Consider the following 27,375-nt stretch of genomic DNA (forward strand, 5'->3'; position numbering starts at 1 on the left):
GGTGGGCACTGAAAAAAAAACCCATTGTTTTAGGGAATAAGGAGGTCTTTAATTTGTAGTCTTCACTCAGCCCTGGTCAAACTACATCTGTATCATTCATGTTTAATCCTGAGCTTTTGTTGTTGTTCAGTTATTCAGTCATGTATGACTCTTTGTGACTCCATGGACCATAGCATGCCAGTCTCTTCTCTCCTCCACTATCTCTCAAAGTCTGTCCAAGTTCATGTTTGTTGTTTCCATGACACCATCTATGCATCTCAAACTCTGCCATTCCCTTTTCCTTTTGCCTTCAGTCTTTCCAAACATCAGGGTCTTTTCCAATGAGTCCCATCTTCTCATTTTGTAGCTTAAGTCTTTAAGCTTCAGCTTCAGGATTTGACCTTCCAGTGAACAGCCTGAATTAATTTCTTTAAGTATTGACTGAATTGATCTCTTTGCTCTTCAAGAGATTCTCAAAAGTCTTCTCTAGCACCACAATTTGAAAGAGTCATTCTGTGGTACTCAGCTTTCCTTATAGTCCAGCTCTCATGGTCATACATTGCTACTGTAAAAACCATAGCTTTGACTATACAGACCTTTGTTGGCAAGGTGATGTCTCTGCTTTTTGGTACGTTGTCCAGATTTGTCATAGCTTTCCTTCCAAGGAGCAAGTGTCTTTTAATTTCATGGCTGTAGTCATCTGCAGTGATCTTTTGAGCCCCCAAAATATAAAATTTGGCACTGCTTCTACTTCTCCCTCTGTTTGCCAGGAAGTGATGAGACCAAGTTGCCAAGATTTTAGTTTTGTTGTTTTTTGTTTGTGATGTTAAGCTTCAAGCCACCTGTTACACTCTCCTCTTTCACGACCATCAAGAGGCTTCTTAATTCCTCTTCGCTTTCTGCCATCACAGTGATATCAGTTGCATATCTGAAATTGTTGATATTTCTCTGGGCAATCTTAATTCCAGGTTTTGATTCATCCAACCTGGCATTTGACATGATGTACTCAGCATCTAAATTAAATAAATAAGGTGGCAATGTATAGCCTGGTTATACTCCTTTCCCAATCTTAAACCTTAAACCTTAAATCTTAAATTGTTCCATGTTTGGTTCTAACTGTTGTTTCCTTGGCTAGCAAACAGGTTCCCCAGGAGACAAGTAAGATGATCTGGTACTCCCATCTCTTTAAGAGCTTGCCACATTTTGTTGTAATTCTGGGCACCAGTGTTTTAAAAGGACATTGATTACCTGGAGACTGTCCAAGGAAGACAACCATAATGATATAGGTTTTCAAGTTCATGCTGTATGAGCATCAGTTGAAGGAACTCAAGTTCCTTCTCTAGAGGGCAAAACCAGGAGTAACTGGTAGAAATTGGGGGGGGGAAGGAAATTTAGGTAAGGAAAGATTTAAAGGAATGAAAAATTAGCTAATAATAAGAGCTATCCAAAAGAAGAATGGACTACCTTTGAGGAAGTCTACTCCCCTGCATGGAGGATCGTAAGCAAGACTGGACTAAATATTACATTCTTTCTTGGTTTCTAATTAACAAATTCAGTCTGACACTTTTGTAGGTTTGTCCTAGCTGTTAGAACTACAATAATAAAAACATGTTCATTTGATGCCTACTCTAGGTGGAGCACTATGCTAGACCCTGGGGAAGTTAACGAAGTTTAGGTATGCTATCTCACCTGCCTTCAGGGAGTTTGTAGTCCATCTGAAGGAAGACAGAAAGAGATTGTTTCTCCAGTCCTGAACTGTGTGTTATGGAATTAATTTCTTTATCCATTTGCCTTAGACTGGCTTCTTAGCCACCTCCTTTTTGGAGGCCATCTGTCCCTGAATTCATATAGACTTAGATATATACCATAATTTCCTTTTAATGAAGTCTCTGTTTTAGGTTATTTTTCTTTTCTGTTCCAAACAAATGGCAGGTGATGATTCTCCCACCAAATTTCTCTTTCTAGTACTCTCTTGCTATCATAATCATTTGAGGGTAGGGACAGCTTATTTTCTTATTTTCTGTTTTTGCTTTTGCCTTGCCAGCACCTCCTTCACTATCTGTTACATAGTAGGATCACTAGACCATAGATTCAGAGCATTAAGGGAAATTAGGCAGAGGTGTCAAACTCAGATCCCGTTAAGGCAGTACCAGAATTATATGTAATTGGGAAATGTTTAATAAAATAAATGAAAATACAATACAATGCAGATAATATTAATTTGTGGTTTTCTGAGTCAATATGCAGCCAGCAGGGATCTGTTTCTTTTTGAGTTTGACACCACTGCTTTAAGGAATTCAAGTCCAATACCTTTAATTTATAGAAGAGGAACCTGAAGTCCAGTGATCTTAAGTGACTTGACCAGAGTTGCAGAGCTAGTGAGTATCTGAGGAAAGATTTAGACTGACTCTAAGTACAATGTTTCATTAACTAACTTTTCTATCTTTCAATAGTATCAATAAATATATATTTAAATAAATACAAAATAAAGATGCTTGTTGTCCTGACTTGAATATTTCAGCATTTATTATTTTTTAATAATATCGAGTTATAATTTTACACAATCCCACATGAGTGGTGGGGAGTATGGTGCATATGAAACATTGATGATTTATAGATAAAGATATTTTTACTTTCATTGGTACAGATTCTCTGCTAAGCAGAGATAAAGAGTGGCCCTGGAATCAGGGAGACATGGGTTCAAGTCCTGATTCTAATACATACCAATTATATCAGCCTGACAAGCCATTTAACCACTCATTGACGTAGGCAACTTTCTAATCCCCTACATAGCAAAACAGTTGCCAATGAAAGAACAAGCCTGGAGAAAACATCAACACAACAACTGCTATAATATTGATATATACAAAGTACTTTCCCTACATCATACGTGAGGTCGATAGCATATTATACCCATTTCATCAATGAGGGATCTGAGGCCCAAAGGGGTTAAATGACTTGCCCAAAGTCCATAGGTAGCAAGTGTCAGAAGTGGGACTTGAATACAGATCCTCTGACTCCAGTGCTACTCCTCTTTCCACGATACCATATTGCTTCACAAAACAGTCAGAATTCAAATACAGGTCTCTGACTCCAAGTTCATATACATATATGTGTAATATATGTATGTATGTATATTCATATATATATATATATCCATGAATTCATATATGTATGTGTATATATATCAATATATATATATATATATATATATAAAACAAATTAAAAATCTAAAGAATCAACAGTTATAGGAAAGTGATCTTATTCTAATCTTATTGCAAACATACACTGCTAATGCAGTTAGCTATTTCTAACAGAACAACTAGGGGAAAGAATATGGAGGGAGCCACAATGAATTCCCTAGGAATACTCCCATAAATGGACATTCTGCTCAGTATTGTTACAATGGAGTTTCATAGCTTTACCTAGTTTGGGTCCGATGAAAATCTATTGATATTACTGAAAAGACATTGATTATAGATAATGTTGTAGGTACCTCCATATAGACTACTTACTCATAGAATGGGTTGATTGGCACAAATTAAAGGCAAATCTCCCATTCCTATTCCACACCTCAACCCTCTCAAGAGTCTTTATAAGATGATAATGCCCATCTTCTTTACTGATTGCTCTAGGATAGAAGGTAGACTTGCATTAGTGGACACTGTCATTCTATCTCTTATAGGGCCACTCTCTACAAAAGCCACATACCTGTTTCTTCTCCTGTCTCTAAGTCCCTCTGTCTTAATGAATCTCCTACTCACTTCCTACTTCTGTTCTGTGGAATACTCTCCTTTTATTAAGAAAGCTGAGATAATGGGCATGCCCTCAACAGACCTCTCAGAATTCCATGTCCATCCGCTTCCATAAGCTTAGTTTTATTTTTATTTTCTGATGATTCATTCCTCAGATACCCAATCCTCCTCTCTTCTAAGGATGGTTTTCCAGAGTTCCATCAGTACTATTCTTCAATATAAAAAATCATAGTGTAAGAACAATTTTAACCAGTAGCTACACAAGTAAACCATTAATTATTGCCATTTCTCTTGGGCCCATTTGTTATTTTTTATTTGTAAATGGAGAAATTATTAGAAAAAGGAAGAGACTCAATTTTAACTACATTCTGACTGTTTCTATGAGAGTTGGGTCCTCTGAAGACCTGTTGGTTTATTTTAGTGTGCCCAAATTCCTTTCTATGATATACATGATCAATTAAAAAAATGAGGTTAAGGCTAGCTAAAGAAATTCTTAAATGTTATCTGTCATCCAGTGCCAAAATCATTATACCATTAAATGTAAGAACATTGTATACTACCGTATGAATGGCCCAACTGTCCACTTTTATACCCCCATGTTAGTGTTCATTTGAGTTATGAATTGATCCACTGCCTACTTGGCTGACAGAACCCTTAGGCATTTTAGACTTCTTCACAGATAATCACCTTTTGATTAGATTAGTTATTATCAAATAGAATTCTCAGCAGCAAAATTTTTGAGCAAGAGAAGAATTTAGCCTTGGTCACTTTCAGTCAGAGGTGGAGATTAAGTAGATGTCTAAGATTATACCTCAGCTATTATAAAGGGAAAACAGGCAAGCTGAATTCTGCAGCCCATTCAAACTCGTAGACAAAAGCATTTTCTTCGTATTCCAGTCAGGTGCCAGCTAAACCTTTGCTTTATCAAACCTTTGCAATCCTCAACCTTAAATCCTCTGACCTACCATGAGTGTTTAATCTGGCTCCCAAGATTAAGATTCTCTAATAGGGCTGACCTATCATTTCACAGTCAAAAGATTATTTGTTCACTTGTGTACTTTGTGTTTTGTTCAGTTAACAAGGAAAACAGAGTTTTCCCAAATGATGTCATTTACCTGGCTCAAGGATCTAGTTGGCTTTAGATACTTAGGAGTAAAGGCTTCAGGCATCCTTCAATGTGCTTTATTGTTATGCTATAATCATTATTGTGTTTATTATTCAGTAAGTTATTGACTGAGTTCTAACAACATGTACAAGATAATTAAACACAATAAGCCCACACTGCCTATGTAGTAGACTCATAAACTGAATAAGTCACCATTTAGGATCAAAGTAAGACTGACAGGTATATTACCATATATACTCTCCAAACATATTTTGCTAGAGAAATAAAACAAACAAAACTCATTTGTGGAGACTATGAGGTTATCAGTGTTTCTTAGCTAACTCTATCAGATCCACAAATAGATACGCACAAAGCATGGGATAGGGTTGATGAAGAATTTTCTGAAGATGTAGTCTTAGTGAGTAAAAGGGCAATCTGACCCTTTTTCCCAGGAAGGTCAGGGGTGGGAAGACAGGGTCCATGAGAGGGTACTTCAGTGACCAGCAACTGGCCACTTGGAATGCCAGCCTGAGGCCAATTTCACCAAGTGGCAAATCAGGCTGATAGGGAACTAAAACAAGGATGCAGGTTCCCTCAGGGAAGAAAGCATGCCACATTCCTAAATGTTGGCCTCCTGATCCAAAGCCCCATATGCCTCATGTTATTTAAAGCTCTAATCTCCAGTGAACTTTTGGGAAATTCCTTTCTACTGATGGAATTGTTATTCTATCATAGTGGGTTAATACAGTGAAATGTTTAAACAGGAGCTAGCAAATGTAGCCTCTAGAGTCTCTTAAGGGTAAATAGATTCTCCTTTCTGATTTAAAGTAAAGTAAATGTGTTTCTTTGGGTTTATATTTTATGACTTTAAAAAGTCCCTTTTCTCCTTTAACTTGTACATGTTTTACATGATATCGAGTTTAATATTTTAAAGTGATACTGACTGGGTAAAAAAGTAAGAGGCTTAAAAAGAGAAATAAACTTTGCATCTCACAAGCTAAGCATATTAACAGAAATCCTACCATGAAAGTCTCAATTTTTCCCATTATTTTCTCTGTATATTCATGTATTTTTGTGTCATGACCAGTTTGGCCCCAGAAAGCCAGACCATTTTGGTCCATTTGCCCTTTCCTCTCATATTTTTCTTTTGATCTTGAATCATGGTCCAATGGATGGCATCTTATATAATTGCAGTAAGAAGTTTCCATCCAAATCAAACTTCCACCAACAAAAAAAAAGTAATTGAGACTAAACCATTAAACCAGATTACCCTAGCCTTTAGAAAGACATATTACTTATCTACTACCCAGACAAAAATCAGTTATCAATGAGGAAATTGTACGGTTTTGTGATTCTCTGCATCAAATCAAAATTAAACTTTTGCTATGGGGGGGTGGAAGACCAATGCTTCCCTCCTAATACTTCTGTTGTCATTCCCTCTTCCTCTGTTGTCTCAGTCTAAAATGAATAATTCACATTTTCCTATATCTTCTACTTTTTCAACTACCAGGAAGAATATTTAAGGAAAATCAATAAATTACCACTCAAACTATTGACTATAGGGAAGGAGGAAGATCAGTTGCTCAAGTTAGGCACAAATTTAAAAGTTATTTTCCCTTTATCCCCTTTAAGTAATAAAGAGCAAAGGACATTTAGGGAAGAAATGAGACAGAGCATGGAGGCTTGGTACCTTTCCATCCTCCTCACCTCCACCTTATTTTTTCATGTTAGGAAAGAGTGTCTTCACTCTTGTGTGAAGTGTTATGAATTTCCAGGATGTCAGATGTATTCATATTGTGAGGTTGTTTTTTTTAAGGTATTCCAAAGGGTTTGGAGAGCTGTCTGTGCTGTCTCTCTTCTCTATTGGCACAAATAATTGAGATAGCTATCTGTAGCATGATGTGGAATAGCAGTGATGATCAAAGTTGGATATGCTATTACAGCAGTTCTTACAGCAGGGTTCTGGGAGTACTTGAAGTGGGTCCATGAGGTCAAAATAATTTTCATAACAATACTAGTGTGCTTAAATTTCTACTACAATAAATATCCGTAGATATAATGTACATTTTTTAAAAAAGCACTTCAGAGAGGGTCCTTAATAATATTTAAGAGTGTAAAGGGATCCTGAGATCTAATTTGAAAATCACAGTGTTGTAGGATTACAGCATGTTTTTTGTTGTTGTTTTGTAGTAAGTTTTCTTGTATACATTTGGAACACTACTCATTTCTCTCAGATCTCTTTACTGTTTCACAGGTTTTAGGAATGAATGAAAATTTTTAAAAATGAATATACTAATTAAGCACTTACTACATGCAAAGCACTGTGCTAAGCCCTGGAGATTCAAATAGAAAAAGCAAGACAGTCTCTACTCTAAGGGAACTCAGAAACTAATTTTAGGAGGTAATACATAAAAGAAAGTTTGACTGTGGGGCAAATGATGAGGCTCAGGAGTCCTTATTTTGGTTGTAAGCACAGATCAGATAACAAGGCTTTGTGTCTGGAGGACATACAAGAAGTACATGGTAAGGACTGGAAGACCTTGGGATTAGCATTGTTAGGGAATATTTTAAGGTCTGTTGGTTCTTCATCTCACCAGAAAAAAAAAGAGTTGGTGGCATGCATTTATCTAAGTGTCCTGAATAGTCAAACTGCCTGTGGAGTCTAGCTAGTGGTACGTCAGGGGAGAAGAAGGGAAGGAAAAGGAGAAGGGTATTCCCAGAAGTGGTTGTTTTTCTCTGACCCTTGAAATGATAGTGTAAATTCCCTAAAAGAGACACCTTTAATCCCTAACCATCATAAAGACAATCAATCAAAAGACTTTCTCTTCATGGCCCACTCCCTTTCTTTTTCTTTCCTTCTGGTCTTGAGTAGAGGTTCCTAATATTTTGTGTGTGTGTTGTAGATCCCTTTAGCAATCTGTGAAATCCATAGGTCTTTCTTAGAATAATATTTGTAAGTGTAGAAAATGAAATACATAGAAGTGAAAAGGAAACCAATTAGATTGAAATATAGGTATAAATTTTTTTAAAAAAAATTGACCACATTTTGAGAATCCCTTGTTTGAATGATCATTGATGTCCCTATAACATTTTATGATCAATGATTCTGTTACTCATGATTCAGTCCAGAAAATGATAGAAGTACAAAAACCTATTATAATTAGGTGGAGCAGAGAGTTCTAGACTCAGCACCTGGAAGACTAGAGTTTGAACTCTGCTTTATATGCTTACCAGCTACATAGCCCTGGGCAGCTCACTTACCCTCTCATTTTCCTTATCTGTGTAATGGGGATAGTAATATCACCTAACCTACAGGGCTGTAGGAACTAAATGCAATAACATAGGCAAAGCATTTCACAAATTTTAAAGTGCTTTGTAAATGCTAGTTATTGTTGATGTTAGTATTGCTATAACTCTTAACTTTCTTCTGCAATTTATTCTAGGAATTTCTATTATATCACAATGCTGAGGGATCCAGTGTCCCGTTATCTGAGTGAATGGAAACATGTCCAGAGAGGGGCCACTTGGAAGACATCTCTTCACATGTGTGATGGGAGAAGCCCAACTCCAGATGAGCTGCCTACTTGCTACCCAGGAGATGACTGGTCTGGCGTCAGCTTAAGGGAATTTATGGATTGTGGCTATAACCTGGCCAACAATCGCCAGGTCCGTATGCTGGCAGATCTTAGCCTGGTGGGATGCTACAACTTGACTTTCATGAATGAGAGTGAGCGGAACATGATCTTGCTGCAGAGTGCCAAGAACAACCTGAAGAACATGGCCTTCTTTGGGCTCACAGAATTCCAGCGGAAAACTCAGTTCCTATTTGAGAGGACATTCAATCTCAAGTTCATCTCTCCTTTCACGCAGTTTAACATCACACGGGCCTCTAATGTGGAGATCAATGGAGGGGCCCGCCAACGCATTGAGGAGCTGAACTTCCTGGACATGCAACTTTATGAGTATGCAAAAGACCTTTTCCTACAACGCTACCACCACACCAAACAGCAGGAACACCAGAGGGACAGGCAGAAGAGGCGGGAGGAGCGGAGGCTGCAGAAGGAGCATCGGGCTCACAGGTGGCAGAAGGAGGATGAGACAGCAGTCACAGAGGACTATAACAGTCAAGTAGTCCGATGGTGACACCTTCTATTTCACCTCCCATGGGGGTAGGAGGACCATGGACAATGTTGTTATTTTGCTGAATCATCTAAGGGAGTGACAACAATGAGCCATGATTTCTAAATATACGAGACCTGATTCAAACATCTGCCCTCCCTTTGTCTTCTTTTCCCCTTAGCTTTTAACCAGCTGAAGGGGTAATTCCTCTTTTTTTCTTGACATTTTTCAGTCAATGATATCAAATAGGGTAGAATGATATCCCAAACAAACCACTCTGAAAGGCCCACACCAAGATGGGGAACTAAGAAGTCTGTTTTTGTCTCCTTTTCAGCCACACAGTAGAAGAAAGACATGAGAAGCCAGAGCCTGCAGTGGCATGAATGTGAAAACCAAGCTGGGGCTTGGGAGTTTGGTAGAAATTGGTCTGTTTTCACAATGCCTTTGTAATAGTATTATAGGACTATTTATAGGGATCAAGAAAGGAAGGGAGAGAAGGGGAAAAAAAACATTTGCAGGCTCTCAGTCAAAAAAGAAGAGAATGTCATCCACTGCTGTGTTGAATTCATGCTAGAGGATGAAACATGTGGGCCTTCCTTCACCTTTTCACTACGAATGGCCTGACTCTGGATGTATCTTAGAACACAAGCAAAAGGCAGTCACTGATGCACTAGTCTAACTGTGACCATCATCCTAGGCATAGGCCATATAAACTTCCCCATCATCTTTTTCTAAAATAAGGTCCTGTTAATTGACTGTGTATAGCCATTAAAAAGGATCATCATTAGTGATCTCTCACAGGTGGACTCCATTTTTTCTCTTAAAAGTTGAAAATGGAACTGAAAATAAATTATGAGGAAAATGATATGTCTAACCATGTTCTAAACTTACTAGTGAAGCATATTTATTGAACTAATATGTGTATTTTTCTGAGGAAATGGAAATAGATATCTTCCTTGGTAAAGCACTGCCCATAGGATTGAAATTCTGCTATGAAAATAAGACTGTAAGGTTTTGGCTTGGAACTTGATAAGGCAGCTAGCATGTGTGCAAGGTCATTGTTCTCAAGTTGTTCTATGAATAACACCGTATACTGGCTGCCCCAAATGAGTGCTGGATATGGGATAATTATTCCAGATTTTCAGTGAGACAGGACTTAATGGTGTCTCAAATATCTTCAGTCTAGTACATTTTTCTTCATTCTTAAACCTTTGATTGTTGTAGGAATAAACCTGTGATATAATATTTAACACATGCGACCACGGTATATCCAATTGGAAGTTAATGCTCCTCAGATGCTTCCCATTCTTCTTGATCTTCTACAAATGACATGAACAAAATAAGCTGGCAAATAAATGAAAACCCATGAGATTTGGGAGAGGAAATATCTGTAATGTTTTCTGTCATGTCATTGATTACATAGAAGGATATGGGTGCCATGAAAGATGAACTGAAAAGTTCCTACCAGAAGCATGACATGAACACAAGTAGGATCTGCAAAGCGAATTGATTTTTTTGGGGGTGATCAAACTTAAAATTCTGAAGGCAGCCAACTTTCATGAACCACCCTTCATCCTACTCTCAGAATAAGTCCTTTGGGTTGGAGAATCCATAAATCAACTAAGTAATTAGCTTGCATTAAGTGGCTAGTGAAAGCAAGTGTGTGTGCCATGTACTGAGGGAAGAAAGGAATTTATCTCCTTGACCAAGCACAGTCCATGTGGTTCTATCAAATATTTGATGGGGGTAGAAGGGTCAATAAGATTTCTGTACCATGACCCTCAATCTAGTCAGTAAGGCCATCATCCACAAGCAAAGGCTAGGATTAGAGCTGTATAAGTGGGTGATGGTGCCAGCACTGATAGCAGCCCTTCAGTATCTGGAGTGAGCCAGCTGCTCTTACCCAGTTGGGTTTGTTTCTTATCCATGAGGATGGTGCTTGTACCATGATGGTTTCATGATGTTTGATGGTTTCAGTCTCACTGTGGCCTGACACCTAACTCATGTTGGAAGTCACTCCCTCCCCACCCCATACACATATCCCTCCACCCCACCAAAAATGCCATTATGATGAATGACTTGGCAACTGTACTTTTGGAGCCATGAAGAGAAAATAAAAAGGAGTGACATAAATATGTCTCATTAGATGATAGAGATTAGTCTGACAAGAGATGAATCTGACAAGACATCAGTGTTTTCCATCCTGGTGATTTGTCTGTAAGATGGGAAGGAGAAATAAGGGGAAGGGAGAGAAGAGGGGGTTGAAGCTAGAATTAATGAGCAGATTTTTATATCTTCATTTTATTTTGCTGTGAATATGGTATGGTTTTGCCAAGACTGGCAGAGGTGCAAATTTTCCCTTCTGCCTGCTGTTGGGGGAACACACACAAGCGTGCATGCACATGAGCAGGAGAACAGGCCAGCATACACACACACACACACATACAACACACACATACTGCAATAATGATACAGCTTTATGTGATTTGGAAATTCAAAATAAATTAGAGAGCATTTGAATTTTTTTCCTCTTAAACTTGCCTTTAAAATATTGGCAGGGAATTTTAATGCATCTGTAAGTCGTCAACTACTAACATCATGCTGTTCCTAAGGCAGAGGGAATTTATATCCAAAGGCTTTCCCCAGCATCACTGCTGCTTGCTTGATATATGTCACTCCACTTGAGATGGGATATCACGCTATTCAGAAGGGCAGCCATCTATTTGGATTGGTCTAAGGCCAAGCCTAAGCAAATTAAACAGGCAGCTGTGGTCTTGTTCTGTTATATTCTTTCAACACAAAGCAACCTGTACATGGTTTCAAATCCCCCAGGTACTGAGGTGATACTATGGTGATATAAATTGAGAGGTGAGAAGGTGCATTCTTCACTGCAAACCAAATTTATACCTGCTACCTGAGTGGAAAGTTACCAAAGTAAGTCATCAGCCTTAAGATAAAAACACAAATCAATTCTAATTATGGCATTACACAAAGCCCAAGAAAAAAAAAAACAGAACCCCCCCCCACAAAAATAAAAGCAAACAAAAAACCTTAGGCAGTTCCAAATTGGATGAAATACAATCATATTCAGCTCTACCTTCACTACCCCTTTCCCTCTCTCTCTGTGGTACTTCTCTCCATAGCCTAACCATGCCATGAGTTTCCAAATGGTTTTATTAAGGTCAATAATATTTATGAAGTACCTCCTACATGTAAGGCACTAAGATATGTGAATCCCATTCTGTGTTCTTCAGACAAATGTTTGGCTAACTAAAGAGATCTGATGTGTTCCCTTTTCTTGATGAGAATATATAATTGGGGTATACTTGTCAATTTTTGATAAGGTCAATAATGTCCCCAAATAACAGCAAAATGCACACTGTCCATTCAGAAGTGAGGGGCTTTGCTGTTTAGTGTAACCTTGTGTGTTTCATCTGCTTTCACTAAAGTACTGAGACTTGGGGGCTCAGGTAATAGGATTAAAGTAAACTTTCAAAGGACTGAGAAGAGGAAATACTGTCTTCTCAGGGGATACATTCTACACAGTAGGCTAGTAAAGATAACCATTAGTGCAGGTTTTTAAGAAATAGACCTAAGTTATAAGGAGATAATCTGTTTTTGGGGGAGTTGTCATTTAATTCATGTTTCACCCAAACTTCATGAGATAAAATTGAAATTAAGAATAATGTCTAAACTTTGTTTAGTGCTATATACTTTGCAAAACACTTTCAAATACTCACATCATTTGACCACTCAATCAATAAGCATTTTTAAGCCTCCAATGTGACAGGTACCATGGCAGGTGCTAGGTAAACAAAGTCAAAAATGAAATAGTCCCCCCTCTTAAGAAGATTGCATACTATCAGGGGAGACAACAAAGATATAAAGAGTGTGTAGAATAAATACAAAATGAATACAAAATGGTTTAGGAAGAAAGGACTCTAACAACTGGGGAGGATGAGGAAAAACTGATAATGTAGAAGGCTGTGCATGGGCTGAGTCTTGAAGGAAGTTGGGATTTCTAGGAGAAACAGGAGAGGGAAGAGTATATTGTAAGCGTGAGGATGGTCAATGCATAAGTATAGAGACGGAGGATCCCTCCAAAAAAACTTTTTAGGAAAATAGAGCAGCTATTATTATCCCCAATGTGCAGCTAAAGAAACTGAGTCTCAGAGAAGTTAAGTGAACTGTCTGAGGTCACATATTTAAATGCTGGTGGGAGATATAAGAGGTCACTTGATTTCCTGACATACTTCAATGGGTATTTTTTTTTTTTTTCAATTCACTACGCTGCAATGGGTAATCCCTAGAGTTAAGAAAAAGGAGCAAAATAGAAAGCCCCCATTTTGGCATTCTCTTCATCCAAACCTCACAGAACTGCCAGCACGTTGCAAACTGGGCCCTGTGAAATTCACCTTGCCTTGCCTTCTGTTGGATGTGCTAAAAATCAGTGAAAGATCAAATGATGGGCAATACAAGGTAAGGGAAGAGAAGCAAAAAACCTATGTGATCTGTATTCTGGAGTAATAGAGGAACACCACTATGAGAACTGTGGATTAATTCTGCCCCCTCAAAAATTTCACCCCTTAAGTCTGTGATAGTGCCTGAAATTTTTCTATTAGAGATGTATTCCTTTGGATCTTAAAGGATTTTTGTCTCCAAAACTCCAGCTTAAAAGGCAGATGCTCCTTTTTTTGGAGGGGTGGGGCTCAGTGGTCAGAGATACCATTGTAAAGAACATGCTTCTCAAGCACCAACTCAGTATCAACAGATTATTAGATGTCTTTCCAATTTTGATAGTCAACTGAGGACAATGACTTATAGGAGCAGGACAAAAGAAGGCTGCCTGAGCATGAGGGAAAATTCAAGGAGCAGAGAGAGAGATACTCAATAAGATGAGAAGGGCCAAAACCAAATTTTTCCTACTGCCCAGTTTTGCCAGGGCTGGCTCCTTGGCAGATTACAGTATTCTGGGCTCTGGCGGCAAAAGTAGTTAGGACAAGATTATGAGGAAATAGATGAGAGAACTGGGGCAAATCAAATCAAATAAAAAAATAAAATAGCTCAATACCTGGACTATTTTATGAGATGAAGATAATGTAGGAAGGATCAGAACCAAGCGGAACAGTGGGCAAAGGATCATCATGTTTCATCTGCCTGTACCTCTGTCTTCTGATTATTGTGCTTTCACTGACTTAGACAAATTGTGTCCCTCTGATATCCTTCAAGATACCAAAACTGCCAGTCTATTTGTTTATCTACATCATGGTGGACAGTAACTCCATGCATATATGAGAGTTGTTTTGGGACTCATCCATGATACTTTCCCCATTACTTTCTTGACTTCCCTTGCTATTCTTCTTAGGCCCTTTGTTTATCCATTCTTTCCCAATTAAGTTAGTACCCATCATCCAATGCATATCAGGTCACTTCTGAATCTACACATTGAAATTGTTTAGTAGCCTTGCTCTTGGAGGTGGCTCAGATATGAAACCTTGGCAGATTCAATACTTCATTGTTGTATTCAGGCCCTATTGACAAAAATGAATTAATAGACTCAACCCACTGGGAAGAGGAACTGCATTTGTCAGAGAAATGCATGGCTTTACAGACAGGCAGTGTCTGTGAGCTATCACTGCCCTCAGTTCCAAGGGCATTGCCTAGACCCCCTTGTCAGACTCTAGATTCTGAGATTCCAAAGCACAAGTGGCTGATAAGCATATGTTCTAAGTTGTCTGCAGAAAAGAATAAGAATTGTGACCTCTTGGCCTACCAGATACCACTGTGCTAGCATTCTTGTGCTCTGTGCTGGATGGTGACAAATCCAAGGACCAAGTGTCAGCAGTGGAAAGGTTGAGTCTTCTCTGGTGACAGCTGTGACATATTCTGATGAAATAAATCTCTCAAATATTTTCGTTGTTGTCAGATTTTTCTACCATCATTTACCTTAACACTTCATATAATCTTCCCCCCAGTGATTGCAACACTTTCTATATTTTACTTGTATTCCTTTTCATTAAAAAAAATTTATTATGCATTGGAAGGAAAATCTGAATTCTCCATCTGGTACCACATTTTAGGTGAAAGGTAGTTATTCAGTAGATGGTAATTATTTTGTCCTGAGGGATTTTCCTTTTGTTTCTGTGCAATAATGTGTACAAACTTGGCTACTCTGAGACTGTATTGTGCATTATCAACTTTTCTTGCTATTTAAAAACTGATAGTTTGTAGATCTGAGGATTTTCATTGATGTAAAGCACAATTTAATGAATAAGTTAACATATTAAACCATTGTGATGTCAAGAACAACTGTTTCCTCCTGTGTGTTTATCAGTGTTTTCCTACAGAAGGAGGGAATTGTTCCTTAAACACTTGAAGGAATTGGTGAGAAATGCATACACATAGTTGGCTCTGTCACACACTAATAATCCACAATTTGGTAGGGGAATTTTAAAAGGCCAAGGCAGAGAAATAATAGATGAGGACAATGTAGAACACCTGAGCCCAGGAAGGATTCCATAAAGATTTCAAATTCACATGCTTCTTAGATTCAGAAAGGATGGAGGAGAGGAAGGAAAAGAAAAGGGAGGAAGTGATGGAGAGTAAAGTGAAAAAAGCAGGAAAACAATTTGCACAATAATAACAACATTATTAGAACAAACAGCCATGAAGACTTCAGATCTCTAATCAATACAATGACCAACCAGGAATCCAAAGGGTTAAAGATGAAGCATACTTTTCACTTACTCACAGAAAGTTATAATTCAAGATGAAGAATAAAGTGTATATTTATGTCCATGACCAACATAGGAACTTGTTTCACAATGTATATTTGTTGCAAATCTATCTTTTTCCCCCCTCTTGCATCAGAGCGAGTGGTAAAGAAAACAAACAATTATTAATTTAAAAACAAAATGACATTAAACTATTTAAAAGAGAGAAATGGGAAGGACTTCCAGGAGCCGAGATGGTGGAGTAAGCAGTAAATCACTATAGCTCTTCCATATTCACTTCCAAATAATCAGAAAATAGTGCCCCAGAATAGGTTGTTTTTTAGCTGAGGAGACTTGGGGGATCAGCAAGAAAGGCCTGTCTCACTCAGGTAAAAGGGGAGTGCAGTCCAGGACAGGAAGCATACCAGCAAGCCAGCAGCAAGGTTCACCTCAGCAAACCAGTGGGAGATCCTGAGCCCCAGTGTGGTGAAGCAGGTAAACACCAACACCAAGACCCCACCCCAAACAAGTGCCTTAGCATAGCCAAGGAACCCAAAAAACTACAGCTCTGAGAAGCACCATATGCTTCAGTATAACCCCAGGCAAACAGGCACCCTTCAACATGACAAGAAAGTAGACAAGACCCAGAGTTGAAGCACAGCTCTAGGTGGGCGGATATCCTTTGGCTGCTAACCTCCTTTTGCTTCAGTGTGGCTATAGGCAAACAGGCATCTTGTAGCATTAGAAGAAACTAGGTCAGCCCTTCATGGGCTTCAGTGTAGCCCTGGGCAAACAGCACTCTCCAGCAGCTTCAGTGTAGCCCCAGGAAAATGCAGAAAAACCCTACTGGCCTCAGCACACATCATACACCACCATTAGAACCCCAGCTCAGCACCAGGTAAGTTTGAAGACACCTACAGTCTCTAGCAGTACCAGCTACACCTCACCCAACCCTTCAATACAGCCCCAGACATAAGGTTCCCCATGGGCCTCAGGGCAACATCATTGCAGCAACAGGTCTGCAGCCGCTGGAACAAGAAGCCTGAGACAGAGTCCCTTCCACCCTGGGAACAGAGATAAAATTTAAAAGAAAGGAAAAAAGCCCTCCAAAAGATGAGCAAAGAACAACAACAAAAAAGAATCTGACCACAGAAAGTTATTTTATGGCAGGAAAGACTGAGACACAAACTCAGAGAAGGACTACAATTTCAAATTGGGCAAAATCCCAAAGAAAAATGGGAAGTGGTCTCAAGCCCAGAAAGAACTCATGGAAGAGCTTAAAAAGGAACTTAAAAATCATATGAGAGAAGGAGAAGAAAAATTAGAAAAAGAAATCAGAGTGATGCAGGAGAATTATGAAAAAAGAGTCAACAATTTGGAAGTAGAATTGGCCAAATAGAAAAGGAGATACAAAAATCCATTGAAGAAAACAACACCTTAAAAAGTACAATTGGCCAAATGGAAAAGAAAGTACAAAAGCTAATTGAGGAAAACAACACGTTATAAGTTAGAATTGGGCAAGTGAAAGCTAATGATTCTATGAGATGTCAAGAAAAAAATCAAACAAAATGAAAAAATGGAAGAAAATGTAAAATAGCTTATGGGGAAAAAAAAAACTCACCTGGAAAATAGATCCTGGAGAGACAATATCAGAATCACTGGAATACTTGAAAGCCATAATCAAAATGAGGACCTGCAAAGCATCTTTCAAGAAATTGTCAGGAAAAACTGCCCTGATGTCCTGAAACCAGAGGGCAAAATAGGCATGGAAAAAATCCACTGATGACCTCTGGAAAGAGATCTCGAAATAAAAACTACAAGGAATATTATAACCAAATTTCAGAACTATCAGATCAAGGAAAACCTACTTCATGTGGCCAGAAAGAAATAATTCAATTATTGGGGGGCCACAGTCAGGATTACACAGTACTTGGCAGCTGCAACATTAAAGGACTGAAGGTTATGGACCATGATATTCTAGAAGGAAAAGGAGCAAGGATTACAACTTAGAATCACTTACCAAGCAAAATTAAGCAGAATACATCAAGAGAATAAAACGATTATTCAACGAAATAGAGAAATTTCAAGCTTTCATAAGGAGAAGACCTTTAGAACTAAACCAAAAATTTGATCTCCAATAGCAAGACATAAGAGAAGTATAAACAGAAAAAGGAAAACAAACATATGGGATTCAATAGAGCCAAAGTGTTTACATCCCTACACAGAAAGACAATACTTGTCATTTAAAAAATTGTATCATTAATAATACTGGTAAAAAGAATATAGATATGGATATAGACATAGATAGACAGAGGGTATGGGTGTAAGGTGAATTTAAGGGAATGCCATAAATAAATTTAAGGGATGAGAAACAGAGAGGTAGACTGGGGTGAATTATTTCACAGGAAGAGGCACTAAAGACCTATTATAGTGGAGGAGAACATAGGAGGGTGGGTGATGAGCATCATTTGAACCTTATTCACATTACTATTTGCTCAAAGAGGGAATCATATACACAATCAATTGAATATGGAAATCTATCTTACCCAACAGGGATGTAGGAGGGGAGCAGATCAAGTAAGGGGTGGAGTAGGGACTGACAGAAGGGAGGGAAGATCAGAGGTAGTGGTAGACAGAAACAAAACACTGATGAGGAGGGAAAGGGTGAAAGGAAAGAGAGGACAAACAGGAGGAATAGGATGGAGGGAAATAATCAGTAATCATAACTGTGAATGTAAACGGGATGAACTTTCTCATAAAATGGAAGCAGACAGCAGAGTGGATCAAAAACCAGAATCCTACAATGTGCTATTTACAAGAAACACATTTGAAGCAGAGAGATACATACAGAGTAAAAGTAAGGAGCTGGAGCAGAATGTATTTTGCTTTAACTGACGTTTTTTAAAAATCAGGGCTAACAATTCTGATCTGAAAGTAAAAACATCACTTAACTCCAATTACCTCACCAAACAAACAAACAAACAAACAAAAAAAGTAAGTGCAAAAATAGACCCAATTAAAACAGATAAGGAAGAAAACTACATCTTGCTAAAAGGTACAATAGACAACGAAGCAATATTAAAACTAAATATATATGTACCAAGTGTCATAGTATCCAGATTCTTAAAGAAGTTAAGTGAGTTACAGCAAGAAATAGATAGCAAAAGTATACTAGTGGGAGACCTCAACTGTAGTCTCTCAGAATTCAATAAATCCAACCAAAAAATAAACAAGAATGAAACTAAAGAGGTAAATAGAATACTGAAAAAGTTAGATATGACAGACCTTTGGAGAAAACTAAATGATAACAGAAAGGAGTATACCTTTATCTCAGCAGCACATGGCACCTACAAAAATATCTGACTGTAATAATAGGGCATAAAAACCTCAAAATAAAATGTAAAACAGGCAGAAGGTAGATGTATTTTTTTGGATCATAATGCAGTAAAATTACATTCAACAAAGGGCAGTGGAAATACAGATTACAAATTAATTAAAAACTAAATAATCTAATTCTAAAGAATAAGTGAGTCAAAGAACCAATCATAGAAACAATCAGTAATGTCATTAAAAATAACGACAACAGTTAGACAACATACCAAGATAGATGCTGAAAAAGTTTTTGACAAAATCCAGCACCCAGTCCTTTAAAAACAGTAGAGGAGCATAAGAATAAATGGAGTGTTCCTCAAAATGATAATCAGTATGTATCTAAAACCATCAGCAAGCATTATCTGAAATGGGGATAAACCTTCCCAATAAGATCGAGGGTGAAACAAATTTCCCCAGTGTCGCCACTATTGTTTGAAATCGTGCTAGAAATGTTAGCTTTGGCAATAAGAGAAGAAAAAGAAATTGAAAGAATTAGAATAGGAAATGAGGAAACAAAACTATCACTCTTTGCAGATGATAAGAAGAGATATTTAGGGAACCTTAGAGCATCAAATAAAAAATTACTTATAATTAACAACTCTAGCAAAGTTGTAGGATATAAGATAAACCCACATAAATCATCATCATTTCTTTATGTGACTAATAAAGCTCAGTAGTAAGAGATAGAAAGAGAAATTCCATTTAAAATTACTGTAAACTATACAAAATACTTGGGAGTCCACCTGCCAAGACAAACTCAGGAATTATATGAACACAATTACAAAACACAAATAAAGTCAGATTTAAACATTTGGGAAAACAGCAATTGCTCATGTGTAGATCAAGCAAATATAATAAAAACAACAATTCTGCCTAAACTAATTTACCTATTCAATGCCATACCAAGCAAACCACCAAAAATTATTTTACAGAGCCAGAAAAATAACAACAAAATTCATCTGGAAGAACAAAAAGTCAAGAATATCAAAGGAATTAATGAAAAAAGAATTACAAGGAAGGTGCCCTAGCAATACCAGATCTCAAACTATATAATAAAGCAGTAATCATCAAAGCTTTCTGGTTCTGGCTAAGAAATTGAGTGGTGGATCAGTGGAAGAGAGTAGGTACACAAGACACAGTAGTCAATGATCATAGTAACCTAGTATTTGATAAACCCAAAGACCCAAGCTTTTAGAGATGAGAATTCACTATTTGACAAAAACTGCTGGGAAAAGTGGAAAATAATAGGACACAAATTAGTTATAGACCAACTTTTCACACTGTATACCAAGAAAAACTCAAAATGAGTGCATGATTTAGACAAAGGGTAATACCTTAAGCAAATTAGGAGAGCAAGGAATAGTCTACCTGTCTGATCTATGGGAAGGGGTAGAATTCATGACCAAACAAGAAATGGAGAGCATTGCAAAATGTAAAATAGATAATTTTGAGTATATTAAATTAAAAAAAAACTTTTGTGCAAACAAAACCAACACAACCAAGAAAAGAAGGAAAGCAGAAAGTTGGGAAATGATCTTTATAGCAAGTGTTTCTGTTAAAGGCCTCATTTCTCAAATATATATAGAACGGAGTCAAACTTACAAGAATACAAGTCGTTACCCAATTGATAGCCAAAGGATATGAACATGCAGTTTTCAGATGAAGAAATCAAAGCTATCTGTAGTCATATGAGGAAGTGCTCTAAGTCATTTTTGACTGGAGAAATGCAAATTAAACAACTTTGAGATACCACCTCTCACCTATCAGATTGGCTAACATGGCAAAAAAAAGAACGAAAAAGGAAAATGTTGAATGTTGGAGAGGATGTGGGAACATTGGGACACTGATGCACTGTTGTCGGAGTTGTGAACTGATCAAACCATTCTGGAGAGCAAATTGGAACCATGCCCAAGGGCTATAAAATTGTGCATATCCTTTGATCCAGCAATACCACTACTAGTTCTGTATCCTAAAGAGATCATAAAAAAAGGAAAGGACTTACATGTACAAAAATATCACTAGCAGTGCTTTTCATGGTGGCAAAATATTGGAAATTCAGGGGATGCCCATCAATTGGGGAATGGCTGAAAAAGCTGTGGTATATGAATGTAATGAAACACTATTGTGCAATAAGAAATGATGAACAGGTAGATTTCAGAAAAACCTGTAGAGACTTGTATGAATTGTTGCAAAGTGAAATGAGGAGAACCAGGAAAACATTGAACACAGTATCAGCAACATTGTGTGATGATCAACTACGAACGACTCAGCTCTTCTCAGCAACACAATGATCCAAGACAGGTATAAAGGACTTCCAAAGGAAAATGCTATCCATATCCAGATAAAGACCTTAGGGATTCTGAATGCAGATCAAATCATATTTTTTGGTCATTAACTTCATTCTTTCTTGTGGTTTTTTATGTTTCTTCTTTCACAATTGTGACTAATATGGAAGGTTGTTTTTTTTTTTCACATGATAGCACATAAATAAATTATGTCAAAATGCCTACCATCTTCAGAAACAGGAAGGGGAGAGAGGGAGAAAAATTTGGAACTCAAAATCTTGCAAAAAATGAATGCTAAAATTTTTCTTGACACGTAACTGGGGAAAAATAAAGTAATATAATAAAAAATAAAATGAAAGAGAGAAATGGGGGGTATGATGACATAGAAAGATAATTGAATTTGGAGTCATAAGGTTCAGTTTTGAGGCCCAACTTCAGCACTTAGCCCTCCATATGAGTTTCCTTATCTGTAAAATGTGTATAACACTTCCTGAGCTACCTATCTCAAGGGTTTTTATGGGGACAGATTGAAGTAATGTATACAATTATAAAGTTCTATTTAATTATAAGCTGTTATACTCTGAGAATAAAGAGTGATAGAAAACTAGTCACTCATTATTTATTATTTTAAATTATTTTAATTCAAAAACTTTATCAGAATTTCAATGTGCCATACTTTTTTAGTCTATAGTTGTAGTTCTTAGTGAGATAGGGTGGGGAGGAGAGTAGGTCAGGAAGAAAGGTAATTAAATACCAGTTGAATATTTCATTCAGTCAAAATTCTGAGTGGTGAGCTCTGACACCTGTTCTATAATTCAACAGTTGTTAAATGAGATCTTTAATCTTATGTCACTTTATTTTCTTTGGGCTAGTCAAATGTGAAGACTGGAACTATAAAGCAGACCCCCACAATGGGAGTGTATGTAATGAAATAGCTTGAAAAGACTTTAATGGTCATCTAGTATAAGTGAGGAAATGAGGAAAATTGGACATGCAATGGTGAGGTGGCCTGTCTAAGATCACACACTTAAAGGTATATGGGTGGTATGGTGGCTGAATGCTAAATTTAGAAACAGGAAGACCCGAATTCAAATTTTGCTTTAGCTACTTATTAATTGTGTGATCTTGGGGCAGTCATTTTTCAAACTTAGTTTCATCACCTGTAAAAAGAGGATTTTACTAGGGGCTGCTAGGTGGCACAGAGTGCTGGGCTTGGAGTCAGAAAGACTTATCTTTCTGGGTTTAAATTTGATCTCAGATGCTTATTAGCTGTGTGATCCTAAGCTATTTACTTAAACCTGTTTGCTTTAGTTTCCTTATCTGTAAAATGAGCTGGAGAAGGAAATGGCAAACCACTTTGCCAAGAAACCCCCATGACTGAAATGACTTAACAACATAAAAATGAAGATAATAATAGCACCTCTGTCATAGTATTATTGCAGTGGTCAAATGTGATAATGTCATCAAAATGCTTTTCAATCCTTAACGTGCTTTGTTATTATTATTATTCTTATTATTATTATTATTATTATGCATAATCATTCTGAGTTTCTACTATTAATTATTATACAATTATATAATATGTTATACATGATTATATAATAATAATAATTGCTATTACTGTTGTTATTATTATCTGCCCCAGGACTAGATTCTAAGTCCCCTAATTCATGGGCGTGTATGCTTTTCTCCTCACTTGCATGTACACACAGAGCCCAAGTTGATAAAAGATGAACCCCAAAAGAAGGGTGGGAACACCTAATATCACAGTAATAATGAGAAGCAAAGGAATTAATAAAGGAAGTGTTGGGTTGAAATAAAAATTTGGGGGTAGCTAGTAAATAAAGGGGTTTCTGATGAAGAATGACAAAGAATCACAAGTACTTGTGGTTCCTGGATCTATCCAATGATAGGTTGAAGATGAATGGACAGTCAGGGTGGCAAGGAAGATGATGGCTCAGGATTGGAGAAACTGAAGCTGCATTGTGTGTTGTAATTAACATCCAATTCTTTCACCAAAGCCAAGTGCTATAGAAATGTTAATTTCAGATAATGAAAAAATAATGCTGCTAATAAAGAAGTTGATCTAGGTTAATAATGCTAATTCATCTTGTCTAGGAAATTCCTCCACAATTCTTGATGTGCTCAGATGATATGACAACAGCAAAAGACAACTCACATTAATTGGAGGTCTGCCAAATTTTTTTCCAAGTCTTATTACTCCATTTTACAGATGGAGAAATCTCTCAGGGCAAAGCCCATAATCCTATAACCAGGAAGTCTATGTAGTGAGATTGAAAATCAGGTTTCCTGGCTTAAAGACCAGTGCTCTATCCTCTCTTTATAACTTTAAAATTACAAAGATAACTTGGATTATGTGTTATCCTAGCAACATTATGATATAATTTAGCCAGCCTACCCTTACAGTACTTGCTAAAAAATGTTGTGCCAAGTCTTTGCTAAAAGGGAGCTACTGAATGCTAATCCTTAAAATTGTGTAGGTGGTTTTGAGTTCTTTCAATCATAAAGTACAATCTAACTAGCAATCTGACTAACATTTATTAAGCACCTTCTATGTATAAAGCATCATGCTAGTGGTTGGGAAGACAACCTTATATGCCTTCTAAATCTACATCTCCATTGCTTATAGGGACTGTTGTTAAATTTCAGTAATTCATGGGGAGTATTTTCTTTCCCCAACGCAAAGCAAGTCTGACTTCCACAATACTGGCAACAGAAGCACCCTCTGAGTAGGATTTATATTTTTTTGGATTATGCTATTCTGGAAATGTCTTTGTATTAGAGAGCACAGATTAGTTTGCAATTTGAACTGTTATTAAGTGGGCAACAAGAGTTATTTTCCAATTCAAACCCCATACTATTGAGTAATGTTGGCATTTATATAATCACTTAAATTATTCAAATATTTGTTGCATATGAAATTTGAAGCATCATTTCATGAAGATAAATAGGAAATGATGCCTTCAAAAGCTGATGTTCTGGAACCTTAGGGTACAGTTAGATTTCAAGATGGTATCATTCATTATAAATGGATTTCCTCTTCTCTAAAATTAGGGGAATGGATTAGATGAACTCTGTGGCTCCTTCTCTTTCTAAATGGCCATGTAATTGTTCAGTGAGATGTTTTAAGTAGAAGTTTTTCAGAGTTTAATGTAATAAAATCATAGTAGCTGACATTTACACAACACGTTAAGGTATGCAAAGTGCATTGCATGCATTATTTCATGTGAACCTCACAACACTCTGAAAAAAGTACTACCAGTATCATTAGCCTTATTTTGTAGATGAGGAAACTGAAGCTCATTGATAGTAAATCATGGCCGCACAACTACTAAGTTTCAGAGGTAGAGTTTGAACCCAGGACTCCAAATCCAATTCTCTTTCTACTATACCACAAACAATGCCTTCCCTCAGTAGAATTTCAGCTTCTTGAGGTCAGAAACTTTCTTTCTGCTTGTATTTGTATTCTCAGGACTTGACACAGTGTCTGACACATAGTAAGTACTTAATAAATGCTTGTTGACTTGATGACATTAATGCAAGGGAGACAAAGACAGGAGAGACAGGTACAGACAGAGAGAGAGACAATACCTGAGCACAGCATTCTGTATTGTAGGTAAAGGCATTTAGTAACAGCTGATATTTGAGAGAACTTAAAGTGTGAAAAGTATCTTACATATTTTACTTCATTTGATCTTCTCAACAACCCAAGACAATCAGAGTTAATAGGAATGATTTAAATCTTACTTTTCCTGGAACCAACAGAGATCAGCAACCAACTGGTTTGTATGAATTGAAAGGAATATTACTAACAGCTATGACATAAGGCTATGAGGACATACGAACTTGAGGATGTGTGATCCATAGCCCACAAAGCTTCACAAAGCATTGCAAAATTATGAAGGTAGGGACAGAAATAAGCATGTCAGTAAGCAAGGTGGACAAAAGCAGAGTTGGCACATAAAGCAGAAGTTATGGGATTCTACAGGTAGACCAAGTGCAGAGTCAACAAATCTGGGTATGAGTGAGCAGAAGCACAGAACCCAGGATTAGACTAGGGTAAGCAGCAAATCAGAGAAAGTGAGATGAGTGGCCAGGTATCAAAACTGAGGAGAATCAAACAGTGCCTTTTGGCTTGGTTAACATAAGTTTCTTTAGGTTAATGAATGTCCATTAGAGTAAATTTCCATTTATTTGAAATAGTACCAATGAGAAATCTCAGATATCCTTATTTTATTCTAGATTTTACTTTTATAAGAAAAATATAAATAACAAAAGAGTTGAAAACAAGAATTTATTCAAAAGAGCAATCTCCAGGATATATTAATTAACCCAGAGTCAGTTTGGTGTTCTAAACCTTCTAAATCAATAATCTTATCTGATGACAACCAATGTGCATATTTATGAGTTCAACATGTCATAACATCTTGGAACACCTTGGGAATCAAGCTAAAACTGTATTTAAAATATGACAGATCATAGAATTAGAATAATTGAATCTCAGTTGAAAGGTACCTCAGAGAGTCTCATCCATGTATGGCATTATTTTTGATCCTTACAGCATCTTGAACATCTTCCTCCTGATGACCTCCAATTTGTCAATATCCTTCCTAAAAATATGGCACCCGTAAGTGAGTATCCATGGGTGTTGTGGGAAGACTAGCACCACTGGTGTGAGGGCTTACCGAGTCCTTTTCAGGGCTGCTCATCCATCTTTGGTCTCCACCTTCACCTAACTTTCACCTGTGGCTCCAAGAAGCTATTGCATTCACAGTAGCCACAGCTCAGTAAAACTGACTTGATAGACAGGCTAACCTACAGACCTCAAACCTGTTGGTAAGTTAGGGGGATATCTACCCCAAGAATGTGAAGACTTACCCAGTGGAATGGACAGATAACAACAACTTGTTCCAATGGCTATTAAGGTAGTTGAAGCAGGCTCTGTGGAGCACTTAGAGCTTCATCAGACATTGAGATACTGAGGTCATCTGCTGCATCCAGCGCCATTTCCAATAGCCTTGACTTTTGTCCTGCCACTGGACTTTGATGATTAAGCAAGAGACAATGAGGCTGATGACTCCAACTCACTTAAATCCAATTCACATGCATGTCAAGCCATCACCCATCATCCACCATTTTACCTTAACATCATGATGTCATCAGTCCTCTTTGAAAATGAAGGATAAACAACCTTACTAAGATTTCAACCCATGAGTTGAAATGTCATGATGACTGTGTGCTCTGACCAGTTCCAACTGTGATGACATCCTTTTTTTTTTCTCTAGATAATATGTATCTTTTAAAGCAGCCAGTAATCACAGTGGCTATTTTGGCTATGATGTCACACGGTTGATTTGAATTGAGCTTACAGCCTACTGAATCCTACACTTTTTCACCAGAACTGTTTTCTATCCTCTAATCACCTATACTATATTGTGTTTTGGTCATCTTTTCTCTGAATTCTTTGAAACCCACCTTCCCCAAAGCTAGGGTATACCCATAGTGTGTTGTATTTTCCTCTCCTCTCTCATTGGTAGTTTTTGTGTTAAATCTCTCTTATTGCCTTTTATAAACCAATAATATGTCCATGAGATATATGCTAACTCTGAATTAGCCAAAATATACATTAATCAGAACCACAATTCTCTGGACTTCTTTAACTAAATAAACAGGAGTTTACTCTGTGCCTGACACCCTCACTTACAAAATATTTGCTTGGCACAATTTGACTTTTTAGTTTGTTGTTCTTATCTAGAAGCCACTATCTTGTTAGCATGTGGCAGCTGGACTGTCTCCTTTGTACCTTGATGAGAGCCTCAAGGTAAATTGGTTTTCTTTTCCTCCTGAGATAGTAATTTAGATAGAGATGAAGAATCAGACTCTTGAACACTCTCATTGTCCTTTCATGATCAAATCTTCCTTTAAGCAATGCAGAAGTTTGTAGCAGTTGGAGATTAACTGTTTGGTATAAAAAATAAAATCACTACACATACAGAGCTTTAAATATGCTATTGGTGAGAGTCCCA

The 27,375-nt window shown here is 37.3% G+C and overlaps 1 protein-coding gene across 1 annotated transcript; it reads left to right on the forward strand.

Annotated features, from left to right (window-relative positions):
* Window positions 1-8,286: 8,286 nt before the first annotated feature.
* HS6ST3 (heparan sulfate 6-O-sulfotransferase 3) lies at window positions 8,287-15,251 on the forward strand. The gene has a single exon (XM_020964052.2). The coding sequence runs from the start codon at window positions 8,302-8,304 to the stop codon at window positions 8,980-8,982; it is 681 nt and encodes a 226-aa protein (XP_020819711.2). The 5' UTR covers window positions 8,287-8,301; the 3' UTR covers window positions 8,983-15,251.
* Window positions 15,252-27,375: the final 12,124 nt, after the last annotated feature.

Source organism: Phascolarctos cinereus, unplaced genomic scaffold (assembly GCF_003287225.1).
Source record: "Phascolarctos cinereus isolate Bilbo 61053 unplaced genomic scaffold, phaCin_HiC Scaffold_7;HRSCAF=346, whole genome shotgun sequence".
In the NCBI taxonomy this organism is placed as follows: Eukaryota; Metazoa; Chordata; class Mammalia; order Diprotodontia; family Phascolarctidae; genus Phascolarctos; species Phascolarctos cinereus.

Excerpts from the sequence above, each read along its gene's own strand:
- HS6ST3 (XM_020964052.2), top strand. The coding sequence starts at position 8,302 with ATGCTGAGGGATCCAGTGTCCCGTTATCTGAGTGAATGGAAACATGTC.